Genomic DNA, 13,435 nt, shown 5'->3' with positions numbered 1-13,435 from the left:
TTATTTTATTTATAAGGCATATTATGATATTCTTGGGCAAATCTTAGTCATATCATAAAAAGGCGCCATTTCTCGGCGTGCTGTTGGGTAGTAGCAACCCCACGTAGGCCACGTACCCGAGTGCTCCTGGGGAGTTCTATCACCCGAAAGGTGGGTGGGTGTTACAGGATTCTCTGCGTCTGGATTGCCTTAGCCGGCAGTCCAGAGTGAAGTCGCGAGAGCTGCGTTCTCGAGGGTAGATGTGCAATGGAAACCTATAAGTGGCGAGTTGGCTATATGTTTAAAGTCCCGTGACACCTCTCCACCCTCAGCCCTCACACCAGTGTTGAGCCATCCTAGATGTCGCTTTTTGTGGGGATCCATCTTGTGGGGGCGAGTCACCGTCTGCCGGAAATAAACTGTATTATACCGTTTTATTAGACAGGCGTCCGGTTTTTTTAAATACCATATCCCAGTATTTAGTTCATCGCTTTCACCCAATAGTTCATTTTAGATTTCATCAACTCTCAATAGTCCTTACACCCTGGCAGGTGCTGCCTCTGCGTGCGTCTCATGACACGGGCAAGGGCAGATTTAATTAAAGTGACAAAGGGGCCTTTACGTGTTGGCTTCGGCTCCGTGCAGGCCTCCGAAATGACCGGAGCACCATTGTTCCGTGATGGAAAATACGTATTAAACATACACCCTATACTCGTAAAACTGCCCGAGACTAATATGAGGAGTATAATGGGCATTTTCACTTAACTGTGTACCATTAACTGCCGGTTAACAATCGTCACAAAACTGACGGTCATTGTCAAACCCCATACATTTTGCCAGCAATGTGACGGTTAGACGTTACTGTAACACGACTTAAGTCGCGCTTTAACGTACAAGTTAAAATGAAAATGCTCTAATACATGGGTATCGACAAATTGCTTATTTCATCATGATAAATTTCGATAAACTGCTTATTAAATAAATCATTTTCATGAAATACGGAATTTAGAAACTGCCCGTCTTCTATAAAGCCTTTGTGTACATACTATACTACCTATGTAGGTATGTCTGCTATCTAAATAATGTCCCTAAACTACGAATGTGGTCACGTTTAGCGTTTTACAAACGTGTTAATTCAGGAAACTGGGCATGTTATTGTAACTCGCCGAGAAATTTATCACACCTAGTTTTGTCTACTCTCGCGGAAGATTAGTCTGCCCACGCGCGCTCGGCAGGTATTAGGAATCCATTTGCAGATAATCGCAGAGAATAACGCTTGTTCTTCATGGTGAAAAATTGTGTAAAATAATGTTACTATGGAGTTAATAGTTCATCTAAGTAATTCTGCACTGACTTTGACGCGACTAAGTATTGAAAATGAAATTAACATGTCTTACACGAGTTTTTGATGTCAAGATGTAGACTTTATATTTATTTCCGTGTATTTTGTAAAACGTATTCATTATTACCGCTGTAAACAATTTATTTTACCTTAATATAGTAAACTTGCCTATTGTGATATTAAAATAGGTGATAAAAAAAATAGTAGTGGCAAGCTGCATACTGCACTTCAGGGGTCAGATGTACAAAAATAAGAGCAGTGTATGTATTTACCCCCTTATTCATAAAACTTTACGGTCCTGATTTAGTTAAATTATGTTTTATCCCTTTCTTACAAATACATAAGTCAAAATGACAGATAGAGACAAATGATTCATAGCTAATTCAGGCCAGTAACGTGTTTATGAATAATGCCATTGAAGTCCAGTGACACGTTTACTAAAATTGACATAATTGGCGGGTGCTGTCTCTGCGTGCGGCCCATGATTCGATCTACGGGTAGCGGCAAAATGTTCCCTGTAAAACTAACATGCAGTTACCTGTCATTAAATGCGTTAATCTCTAAAATGACCAAAACATAATACTACATATAGGCATAAGTAAGTAAATTGATGCTAAAAGGTTATCTATAATATCAGTTTTCTGATTATGTGACCCGGTCGCCTAATCATAACAACAGTGATTTTCTTTCCCTCCCGGTCAAAAAAAAGGTGAAGGAATTTTGCTATTGAGAGCCTGTTGATAATAAATTCATAGTTTCAGCATACGCATCACCAGACAATAGACAAAAAGCTGTTTTTTCTTAAATTTCTATAAAAAATCATTTTTATGCCCTGTAATGGAAGGACATACCTATTTTCGCAAAAATACTCAGTAAAAGTATAGTATAGTTTAGTCCTCCTCATCGTTTTCGATGACGGCGACCCTAAATAAACATTATGGAAGTTGCCTAGCGTGAGCCCTAATGTGCCTGGCCAGGCAGAATTGAAGTAAGTAAGTATTTTGTCTACACCTACTCGTATAGCATCGAAGGTCACTTCAATCATATCATAGCAAGGGCACACTGCACTGCAAGGCGCGCTTCGCAAACGTTAAAGGGAGCTTAAAGGAAATAAAAGAGCCTTTTAAATAAAAAGCCTTCGGGGCTAATGTTTCTGACTTCGTCGTTTTTAATTAATTGACAAAATTCTTAAACAGATTTATTTGATGTTGGTAAATATCTGAAAGAAAAATAACAAAATGCATGGCAAATCTATTAAGTTCAAATGTGTAGATATACACCTTAATTTAAACGCTATATCCTCGCCAGTATCCGGAAGACTTCATCTTTAACTTTATTTATCTTTGTAAACACCCCGAAACCTGGGCTTCGAAGCAGCAGCTGAAGATGCTACCGGAATAGGTAGTTACTAAGATGAGAGAGTATTTTCATAAACACTGATTCGTTAGCCACGTCTTTTGACATATGTAACATGAGTTTCAATTTTATTAATATATTTAGATACATAATATTTAAAATCAAAAGCAATAAAACGAGTCACTTCTTCTTCATTTACAAACAGAGATCCAATTTCATTATTCATCAGTTTAGCTTTCTATAGTATAAAAATATAAACGGTGTGACATGAACATGTAATTGTTTTATAGTTTCCGTCAAGCTCGTTGTTAAAGAATACCGTAGGTAGCGAAAAGCAAAACCTACGAGTCAATTAACTACTCCGCACACTCCATAAGCTTGAACACGCCAAAACGTAGGCACACATTTTTGCTTATAATTTTTGTCATGGTTGGTTTAATTTTATTCGTTTGCTTAAATTAAAATCGCTATAGCATGAGGAACATATGATACCACAATAGTTGTCAATTTTATAATAAGTTTTCATAAGAACGAGCTTTAAGCAATGACGGAGCGAAATCACTTTGCACCAAAAGCCTTGGCAAATTCGATTAGGCTAAAGAAATTTGTGAAACATTAATATATCAAGAATCGATGTTTTTGTATTTTTGAAATATTGCGGAGACGTTTATCAATGGAAAGACAACCAGAAAGCAGAAAAACACGAGATTGAAATGAGAAAAAAAAGAAACTAGGAACATACAGCGTTCTTACATAAAGACAGAAATCTATCTATATATGTTGCAAAAAAGATACAAATATCTCAACGAAGGGGTATTAACACGATAGATATGTTGAAAATGCCAAAAGGGTTCTTAATTAAGGCGGATGGCAATGGACTGGGTCCATTTCAAGGAATATTTGAAAAAGACACCTGTTAAAGTTATATTATCAACTAATCCGCAAATAACCCTGGCTTGGACTAATTAAACATACGGTAATCATGTCGAGCAAAGTGCCAGTGTCCTGGTTATCAAAATGTCTGTGAAATATCAAATCCTGAGGCTGAAATGAAATTCTAATATATCAGCATGATAAACTATAATATTTTGAACTATATTCAATATAGGTATATTTCGCTCCAGTAGACCTTTGTTTTCTATTTATTTGTAATTTTTGTGCCCAAATTTTGGCGAGTTCAAGCTTTATATAAGTAGGTTGTGTGTAGTTAGGGACCTATATAAATATTAGTGGTCAAAACAATGTTCTTGAGTAAAATAAGAGTTGTTCATCATCATAATAATATCAACAGATAAAGTAATCGTCTACACAATCCATACGATCCATTGGAACGAAAGTTTTTGACAGCGTGAAAAGCAGGAGCAGCGTTTTGTAACATGAAAGATATGATGTTGTATGTACGTATCGTATGCCTGCAAATTGTAACAGCTAATTGTTTTGTCTCAGAATCGGCTCAGTGACGCCCCGTTAATTAATCAGTACAGGAAGTAAAACAGATATAACAATATTTAGGCATAACGAATATAATACGATTAATACGGTTATCAGATAAAATATACGTAAGTGTGTAAGTTTATTCGGCCTCAAAGGCAAAACATGAAGAATATTGTTGATATTTATTTGGTTCTTTACTATTAATTACTTGTTGGGATAGATAATAAAGTAGGTACCTACAGTATCATTTCGTCAACTGCTACGTTATTCGAATTTAAGTGATATCGTACATGAAGTAAACTAATAAATATAATAAGCTTTAGTAGGCAACATACGTAGAACTCACTCATCTCACTTAAGTAGTAGGTAGTAAAACTATACTAGCCTAACCAACCTAGGTTTATCTTTTAATTAAGGCAATTGACAAGAACTTATTATGGTTTACTGGTTGAAGGCTTGGCTGCAAGCGACTGATTTGTATTACGTTAAGTGAATTAAATATTTGATTTAGTCCCAAAATCAAGTTACTTTCTACTAGCGCATCCACCCCGCAACTACTTTACCAACCGCCTGTCATAAGTGGTAAGTAGTGGACCCATAGTTAAACAATTAAGTCGAAGACATACTGTAGGGCTGACGTAGATGAAAATACAAGTAAAAATTACATAATACTATAATTACTATATAAAAGACACCTACTCAGACATTGTCAGTTAGCTAATTTTCTATTGTCTTAAGACATCAAATAACTAAAAGTAACTATAACTCAAAAACCACTCGTAAATCGCAAAGCACAACGGCAAAACACTTAGCACTTCCAAATAAAACCGCAGATTTATGAACTTACCTCATTGAAGTATAGTGTCCGTTTGTTTATTTTTGTTGTTAGAACACTTACGCGGGCGACATGCGGCAACGGGCGAGCGCGGCGCGAGTGGCGGACGGCGCGACGTTCACAGTCTGCGCCTTGCGTGATGAGACTGAGCGGTCAGGGAAACTACCGCCTATTGAGAAAAGCGCGGACCGAACTCTGTCTAGGAGGCGGCTCCGAGCTCACCTGCCTGCTTGCGAGTAGTCGAGGAAGCGGCCGCTGCTGCGCTGTCGACTGCGGCCGACTGAGTCACGCGTTAACCACACCATCACTTATATATGCCGAGCCCCTTCTCGGGCTTGTTACTTACACAAGTTTGCTTTTCCCCATGAGCCATGAGAGCCTGTGGGAGCAGGAATGTGCAACAGCGACTTGTGAGCAGGAGCCTCCGTTATTACCGCTCCCCGCTCTCTCGTCGCAGTCTCCTTACAATTTCCTGTCACTATTGCAAAATGTAATAAACTATCCTTACCACTACTTGCGTACCTATATTCATATTTATTATTATTCTATTTATAAACAGGTACGAGTACTTACCAACTTTACGACGGATGTCCGTACAGTAAATGTATGCAGGTACTGATCTAGACTTTATTTCCTGTCAACATTTTTCCAATAGGGTAGGACGGGGACGTTGGAAACACTATGTTTAACTGCCTGTAACTATATAATTTTACAGTTTAAAGGGTGTCTGTATTATTAAAGGTTATTTATTTGGTTTTTAAATAAAATGTATTTGAAAAGCCTATCGTCCATGGTTTCGTCATGATAGGGAATTATAGATAATGTGGAAGGGTGGTTCAATTGACCCCATAGGTGTGTTTATTGAAACACTATGTGGGGACGTTTGAAACACCTTAATATATTGACACACAAACTGAAAAATAATTTGTTATTTCTAATCTTTTTAAATAACTATCACGGTATTCAATGAGATCAACTAAAGTTCGCAAACAATTACAATTATTTCAGTATTTTTCTGCGTCTGAATATCTTGATCAAAGAAAGGGATTAAAAAAAATTGTAAGACATCTAGACTTCTTTTTTTGTGATTACCTTATACGTATAGCTTAATCAAACGTGTCTTAATGGAACATCAAGATATGACGATAATGATTTTTTTGTAGAAATATATAATTGTGTTTCATACAAAAGTTTCAATTATAACAATGTTTCAATTATGACCATAATTAAATCACTGTCACTCCCTTTTTCACAAAGCATGTACCTATTATAAAAAAAAGAGGCCTACTTAAATATCAATAATCAACCATTTGTAAGGCTTGTGAAAAACGCGGGGACATTTGAAACGTTTCAATCGTCCCCAAAGTACGTTGTTTCAATCGTCCCCACGTCATATGTTTTACTTCAAGGACCAATATGAAAAGTATTGTTAAATCCTCATCCTCAACCACGACACGACTGTTTTGTCGGAAAATTGTAAACAAATTTATTTCACGAGTTTTAAAGGTAAGTAGTTCAAGTGATATATTTACATTATAATTTTACGCTGACAGAACTAATAGACATAACAGAACAGAGCTAATTGTAGAATCGATTGATAAGTTTCCAGGGTTCGAAAAGAAATTGCTTTAATTGCTTGTGTTCAATAATAGCAACCTTGATGTTTTTAATATTTTTGTAGCACATTTTTGAGAATAAGCACTAACTATTATTGACTCGGCTGTAATGAAATTAGTTGGCTTCGTATTAAATTTAACGAACTTCCAAGGTCAAAATTAATACTTAGCTCAATGCCTCCATTCCCCGCCTCGACAATAATGTACTTTAGGGTCGAACTTCATAGGACATATTAGCATATATTAACGTGTGGTACAGTCAGTTTAATAGTATCTCATTTATATTTTTTACTAGTTCTGCAAACAGCGTTTTATTAGATTTTTATAAATGCAAAACATTTATAAAAATCATAAAAGCGTAAATAAAATAAAACTTAATAAGCGATAAGTAATCATTTTCTATTTATTTGACCCTATCCATTTCGCATGATGCACAAAAACTACCCATATACTATAAACTGTAATAGATGTCATATACTAAAGAATAGAAAAAAAACCGACTTCAATGGGGGATGCCGTTGAGAGGTTACTTATTGTTGATGGTGCACTCCAGACAATGAAATGAAAAAGACAGCACATTTGCCTAACTATAAGGAGGTAAAACCACCCACTTTTCTAGTAGCATTTCGTTTCTGTAAGGGTCACAGTTCTAACCTAACCTAACCCAATATTCTGATAGCATTTCGTATCTGTAAGGGTCACAGTTCTAACCTAACCCACTTTTCTGATAGCAGTTCGGTTCTGTGAGGATCGCAGTTCAAAAAAGTTCCACTTCATCAAATGTCACTTTTTTTAATGGAAATGCTGGATTTGTTGATAAATATACAAAAATCACTATATGTACGCCTTTCACAATTGAGGAGTTCCCTCGATTCCTCATGGATCCCATCATCAGAACTCGAGCTTGACAAAAATGCGTCTTGAAAACCTTACTTGCTTAACAAACATAACGAAGAGGACAAATCGCCAAACGTGAACTATGCGTCATTGAAGAGTTCCGTTCTGATCATCATCAGCAGTTTCACTTCATCAAATGTCACTTTTTAAAATGTAAATGCTTAATTTGATGATGAACATACTAAAATCACTATATGTATGCCTTTAACATTTGAGGAGTTCCCTCGATTCCTCATGGATCCCATCATCAGAACCGCGTTTTGACAAAAACGGGACCAATCTGTATGTATATACTTACAATCAAAAAAAGAATTTTCAAAATCGGTCCAGAAATAACGGAGTTATGGAGTAACAAACATAAAAAAAACATACAACCGAATTGAGAATCCCCTCCTTTTGAAATCTTGAAGTCGGTTAAAAAGTGACGAAGCCCTCCAGGGGTGAAGGCCGGATCCGATAGTAGTGTGACTACTTAAAAAAACACAAATCAAAATATTTAATAAAATAATTTGATTTGTTCCCAAAATTGAGTACCCATATACTAGTTAGCGAACAATATTGTCATGTAAGTAAGTACTATTGCAGCTGTCTGTAATGATAGATTTATAATAGTTATTTGTTTTACAAGGGGGCAAAGTTGTTGTTTAACCTCTGGTGCCAATATTGATACGGTATGATACCCGAGCAAGCGAAAAATTCCAAAATTGAACCACGAACGTAGCGAATGTTTTAAGGCACGAGGGTTAAACAAATTTTGCCACCGAGAGAAACATAAAAAAAATCACCACACCAACACAAGTAAAATACTCACCGTAAAATAACAAACATAATCAAAGCCGATCGATTCAAAATGAATGTTATTAAATATTTATCATTCAACATCATCATTTAAAAGTCAATTCTACCAGCAAAAAATAAGAAATCGTCGTCCACAACGTGTCCCGTCTCGAACTACGCTGTCCCGCACACTCCGCTGGCTCCACAGAAAACCAGCGTCGTTGACCACGCTAGTCGTGCCAGCTGCATTGCTGAGTGGAGACCATTTCGGCTTCACATCTCTATTTCTACTGTTTCGTTTATCTTTGTCTTGTATTTGCTATATATGTGTTGTATTGATGTGTTGTCTGAATAAATGATTTCTATTCTATTCTATTCTAAAACAACTCAAAATTTGTATTTGATTACTTTGCATGTGGATAAAATGCAACTTTCTTATCAGTTTTTGAACAATCAAGTGTGGTGAAATAGTACATTTCGATGCTAGTGCGGAAAGTATGTTATCACTTCACGAGTACCGAGATACGACGACGACGACACGGGACGAGTGAAGAATGACATTTCCGCACGTGTATCGAACGACGTTTTTTAATACAGTTGCGAAAAAATAAGAAAAGCAACAAGTAAGGAACGGAATTCGAGACTTTTATATTATTAATTCTGTGACATCATTGACATTGACATTATGAAGAAGTGTTTTTCTAGCTTTTATTCGACTAGAATAGATTTTGTTATTATTATTGAACCCACTTCAATGAGTTTTTTTTTCTAATGCATGTTCTATAAGACAGAAAAAATTGTAAATATTAAAACATTGTACTATTCTTACCTAAATATCGTTATTTACGATTATTTGTGTATCGTATATTTATAAAAACAATATCGAATGTTGCCTTTGGAAACTTAAAACATTCTTGCAGTAAGAAAATACGCCTCTTCTTTGACAGGCGTTCCTTTCCATTCAGACAACTTATTAAGAACGGTTTTTAACATTAAAAAATAAACGTGTTATAATACTTATAATGATGAAGAGGTAAGTAATAAAATATGAAATATGCATATTTTCCTTATTCTTACATTAACAGTAGGTTTTTATGTTGATTACGACGTTTAAATGACACTAATATTAACACTCATCAATAAGTAGTCATGAATTGGAACAAGTAAAAATTTAAAAAAAAGTAAACCGCACGCTAAACAGCCACGAAAAGTAGCACTTTTTGAGCAACTGTATTAAAAAAATATTTAAAAGGTTTTACGTAAAAACGTACACAAAGAGTGACAAAGGGACCCTTTTATAATTATACTAAGCTAATACTATATCCCAGCCCAGGGAACCATTAAACAGTTGATATTTTAATGGCATATTTATTTCTAAAAAAAAAGATGAATATTTAGAGTAAGAGTAAGTACCTAATTAAATTCGACTAAAGTCAAAGGAGAAAAGGAAAAAGAACGTGATTTTTCGGTGGGTTTAGAACATTTTCAGAGGGTCGTAACTCATAAATTGCTGATAGAATGGAAAAAGGTAAATACCTCACCAGATATATTATAATTTTCTCAGTGTACCGGCATAGCAATAAGTAATAAACAGGTTCATGTTAAATATTAAGGGCGTCCCCACGACGACGAGACAAGTAACATAATTTCGTTTTTTTTTATTTTTTGTTTACGGTTAATTTATTAAAACAAACATAATGAATTTATGTAACTTAAAAAAATCTGAATACTTATTAAAAAAATAAAGGCTATCTTTAAAATTAATAATAAAATATATACTGCAAAAAAAACAATAAGGAATTTATTAAGTGAAGCTTTTCGAAAGTTATCGCTCCGAAAATCCGATAGTCTTAATAAACACTTAAAATTTTTTGGATGGATGGATGTCGTTCGATACCTTCACGAGGGGAGGTATAAGAGGTCCTGTTCGCCTTCCGGCTGAGACGGCTGTTGCGCTCCCCACCGATGTGGGGAGGTCAATCCTCGTCATTTGGGGGACGAACAGGCTATTTGACTAATTTTTGAAAATGGGGTTAATTGATTGTTTATGATTTAATAATTACACTACATTGATATTTCCGTGAAATTTCCTGTATTAAATATAAAAAAACAATGTTAAAGTTTATTTATTTTGAACGCGCCTTAAACGCTGTTTTTGCAAAGGGGCTAATCACGTGACACGTGTGACGTCACACGCGAGTAAACTCAGTCAATGACCTTAGTAAATCTTTATTTTTATGTTTATATGCATTGAATTGATTATTTCACTGTAAAATGGTATATAAATGGTGTATAGTGCCGCAATGTTCAAGTACGACTATAAAAAATCTAGATAAATTGTTTGTTTCCGTTCCAACGAATCCCAAAAAAAGAAAAATGTGGTTAAAACTAGCGCGAAGAGACCCAAAGAGCATTTTAGCGCATACAAATGTTTTTATGTGTGAAGACCACTTCGATGTAAGTAATATTTAACTGTAAATAAATATGGTAGTTAAAGCAGCGGATTTTGTTGTATTTAACGAAACAAGATCTAGGTATTTAATGTAATACTACATAACCTCATAACAGCTCTTTCAACATTAGTAGGTAGTTAGTAGCATACTTTTTCTTTCAAACTAAAGTGCAGTATGGAGATACTATTCTCGTCATCGTATTCTATATATATATCGTCGTCGTATTCGTATCATCGAAATCGAAATGTTCGTAAATAAACAATTTCTACGTATACTCACACAGCTGTTTTTACATTTCTAAGTTCCGCAGCATAGTAATCCGGATTATCTTTAAAGAAAAGTGCAACCATTAATGCGTCTATGTCTGATAGGTTGCCGCTATCAGCTTTCACATATATTATTTCGGCTCCATTTTGAGATTCTTATGAATATTGTGGTACTAGATATACGGATAAATCGGAATATATCAGAAAACTGTGGAACAATATCTAAAATTGACTAAATACAAATAAAACAGTTAAAACACTCAAGGCAATCAAGAATGTTTACCCGCGTGTGACGTCATCCGAGCGTTGACCAATCACAGAGCGTTCACGTCCCTGATGAAATTTCAAAAATATTAAATTTTCTTTCGTTTATTTTCCAAAAACTAAACATAATTTACATTCAAATATAGTGAAATATACTTTATTAGTTTATTATCTTTCAGGATGACAGCAATTCGTTATATATTTTTAATGTTGTCAAATACCCTATTGGCTGCTGTTGTGAGCCAGCTCTTCGCTAAGGAAAAACTCCTGTCTAGGCACCTTCATCGACATAGAGGGAGCCTTTGACAAGACCAATTTCAGCAGCATTCAACAAGCATTACATAGACATGGAACCAATCCGCTCATAATCGAATGGATAATGAATATGCTAAGACAGAGAATAATAAGACTAACAGAAAATCAAAATCACCAGGCACTAGTCATGAGAGGATGCCTCCAGGGAGGAGTACTCTCACCATTGCTTTGGAACCTGGTTGTGAACGATTTGATAACAAAACTAAACAACAAACACTTTATGACTATAGGGTACGCAGATGACTTAGTAATACTAATCAGCGGCCTAGTAAATAGTCTTATTGCGATTCCTATAAGAGGAAAGAGAAAATAGTGCCATGCTTTATTTTTATCACCGACCGGGCATTTTTTCATGGTCGGGTTTGCTATGATGGCATAACCCGACCATGAAAAAATGCCGAATGAAATGGAGGCGATGGCGAAATACCGAAATTTATGTGTGAAAGAGAAAAAACCGGCAAAGTGCGAGTCGGACTCGCCCACCGAGGGTTCCGTACTTTTTAGTATTTGTTGTTGTAGCGGCAACATAAATACATCATCTGTGAAAATTTCAACTGTCTAGCTATCACGGTTCGTGAGATACAGCCTGGTGACAGACAGACGGACAGCGGAGTCTTAGTAATAGGGTCCCGTTTTTACCCTTTGGGTACGGAACCCTAAAAAGGATTATGCTGCCATACATGAAACTGTCAATACATGAATATGTAGTAGTAGTAGTAGTAGTAAATCACTTTATTGTACAAAACAAAACTTGTTAACATGTCTTTCTCTTACCCCTGGTCCATGGAGACTATATAAAGGAGCCAAATCTCTATGTACGAAAAGTGTCCATCAAAAAACAGTAATTAGGCGGCGCCACCATACACCGAAATACTACTAAAAACAACCTACGTGATTTGGTCGGGTTATTTGTTCATGTTATACACATGTTCCAGAGCCTAACTAGCGCCACCGGAGAGATTAGGAACTATTATTTAAAGCTGAAAGCGGTCACTTTTGCAACAATTCTGCTTCTCCTTTCTATACCATCCATACCCTGGTCGCTCGGTTTCATGTCTATAACTACGTGTATATACTATGTCTATTATTAGGTCAGAGGGTCTACCGCAAAAACCGAAATTCGCAAATTGCGGGAATCTTTCTCTTTTACTCCAATTAAGGCGTAATTAGAGTGACAGAGAAAGATGCCAGCAATTTGAACTTCGATTTTCGCGGTATAACCCAGACACGGAATGTCACGAAATGTTTGTAAAATGTTTGTAAACTTCAGTCTCATGAATAATAGGAAAAAGAGAATTAAATATAAATTATACTCTAGCCCTATGAAATTTTAGGCATGAGAGCCAAATGACAAGAAGGCATCCTATCCACAAAATCTTGATTTACCGTATCATATCGCAGTCGCGTATCATGATTTTTAGTTTAGAAAGATGCGAAAAGATAGACAATAATTATGTCTTTTTTGCATCAAAACTAACGATCACAAAACATGCTGGTATTAGGTGCTACGCGACCGAAATATATTACGCTAAAATTATACAAACGTGTCGCCATTTTATAAGAAATAATTATGTGTAAGATTTCATATCCCTTACAGCACGAAGAATTTATTTTTGGATTTATTATTTAAAAACGAAATTTTCGGTGCATTTAAGCCCTCTAGAAAGACAAAAAAATACAAAAAAAAATCCTCCCCTCTCCCGACATTGTCAAAACCCACCCGCACGATCGTTTCATTCCGTCACGACCCCTAGTAAAGATTTTATTTTTTAGGTAGGTAACCTTACGGTAGTTTTTAGTAAATAATACAATATAAATGGGTAATTAAACGTTTATTTATCATGAAATAAAACTATGAAAAACGGATTATATCGCGTATATTGAATTTATAATACATCCCG

At 35.6% G+C, this 13,435-nt stretch overlaps 1 protein-coding gene across 6 annotated transcripts in view; it reads right to left on the bottom strand.

Annotated features, from left to right (window-relative positions):
- LOC134754214 (neprilysin-2) overlaps positions 1–13,435 on the bottom strand; it is a 278,975-nt gene that overhangs the window by 81,829 nt on the left and 183,711 nt on the right. For 3 of the 6 annotated variants that reach the window (XM_063690377.1, XM_063690378.1, XM_063690382.1), the window contains exon 1: positions 5,169–5,266. The exons of 1 other annotated variant lie outside the window; for it this stretch is intronic. In XM_063690377.1, coding sequence (XP_063546447.1) covers positions 5,169–5,251 — 83 coding nt within the window. In that variant the 5' untranslated portion in view covers positions 5,252–5,266. Of the gene's footprint in view, positions 1–4,958; positions 5,267–13,435 lie in introns of those variants that run through there. 2 more of the 6 variants (XM_063690381.1, XM_063690379.1) reach the window with 2 other exon arrangements.

This window comes from Cydia strobilella, chromosome Z (genome assembly GCF_947568885.1).
Source record: "Cydia strobilella chromosome Z, ilCydStro3.1, whole genome shotgun sequence".
Classification (NCBI taxonomy): Eukaryota; Metazoa; Arthropoda; class Insecta; order Lepidoptera; family Tortricidae; genus Cydia; species Cydia strobilella.
The sequence above is the reverse complement of the archived record's forward strand: the minus strand, read 5'-3'. Positions and strand labels throughout refer to the sequence as shown.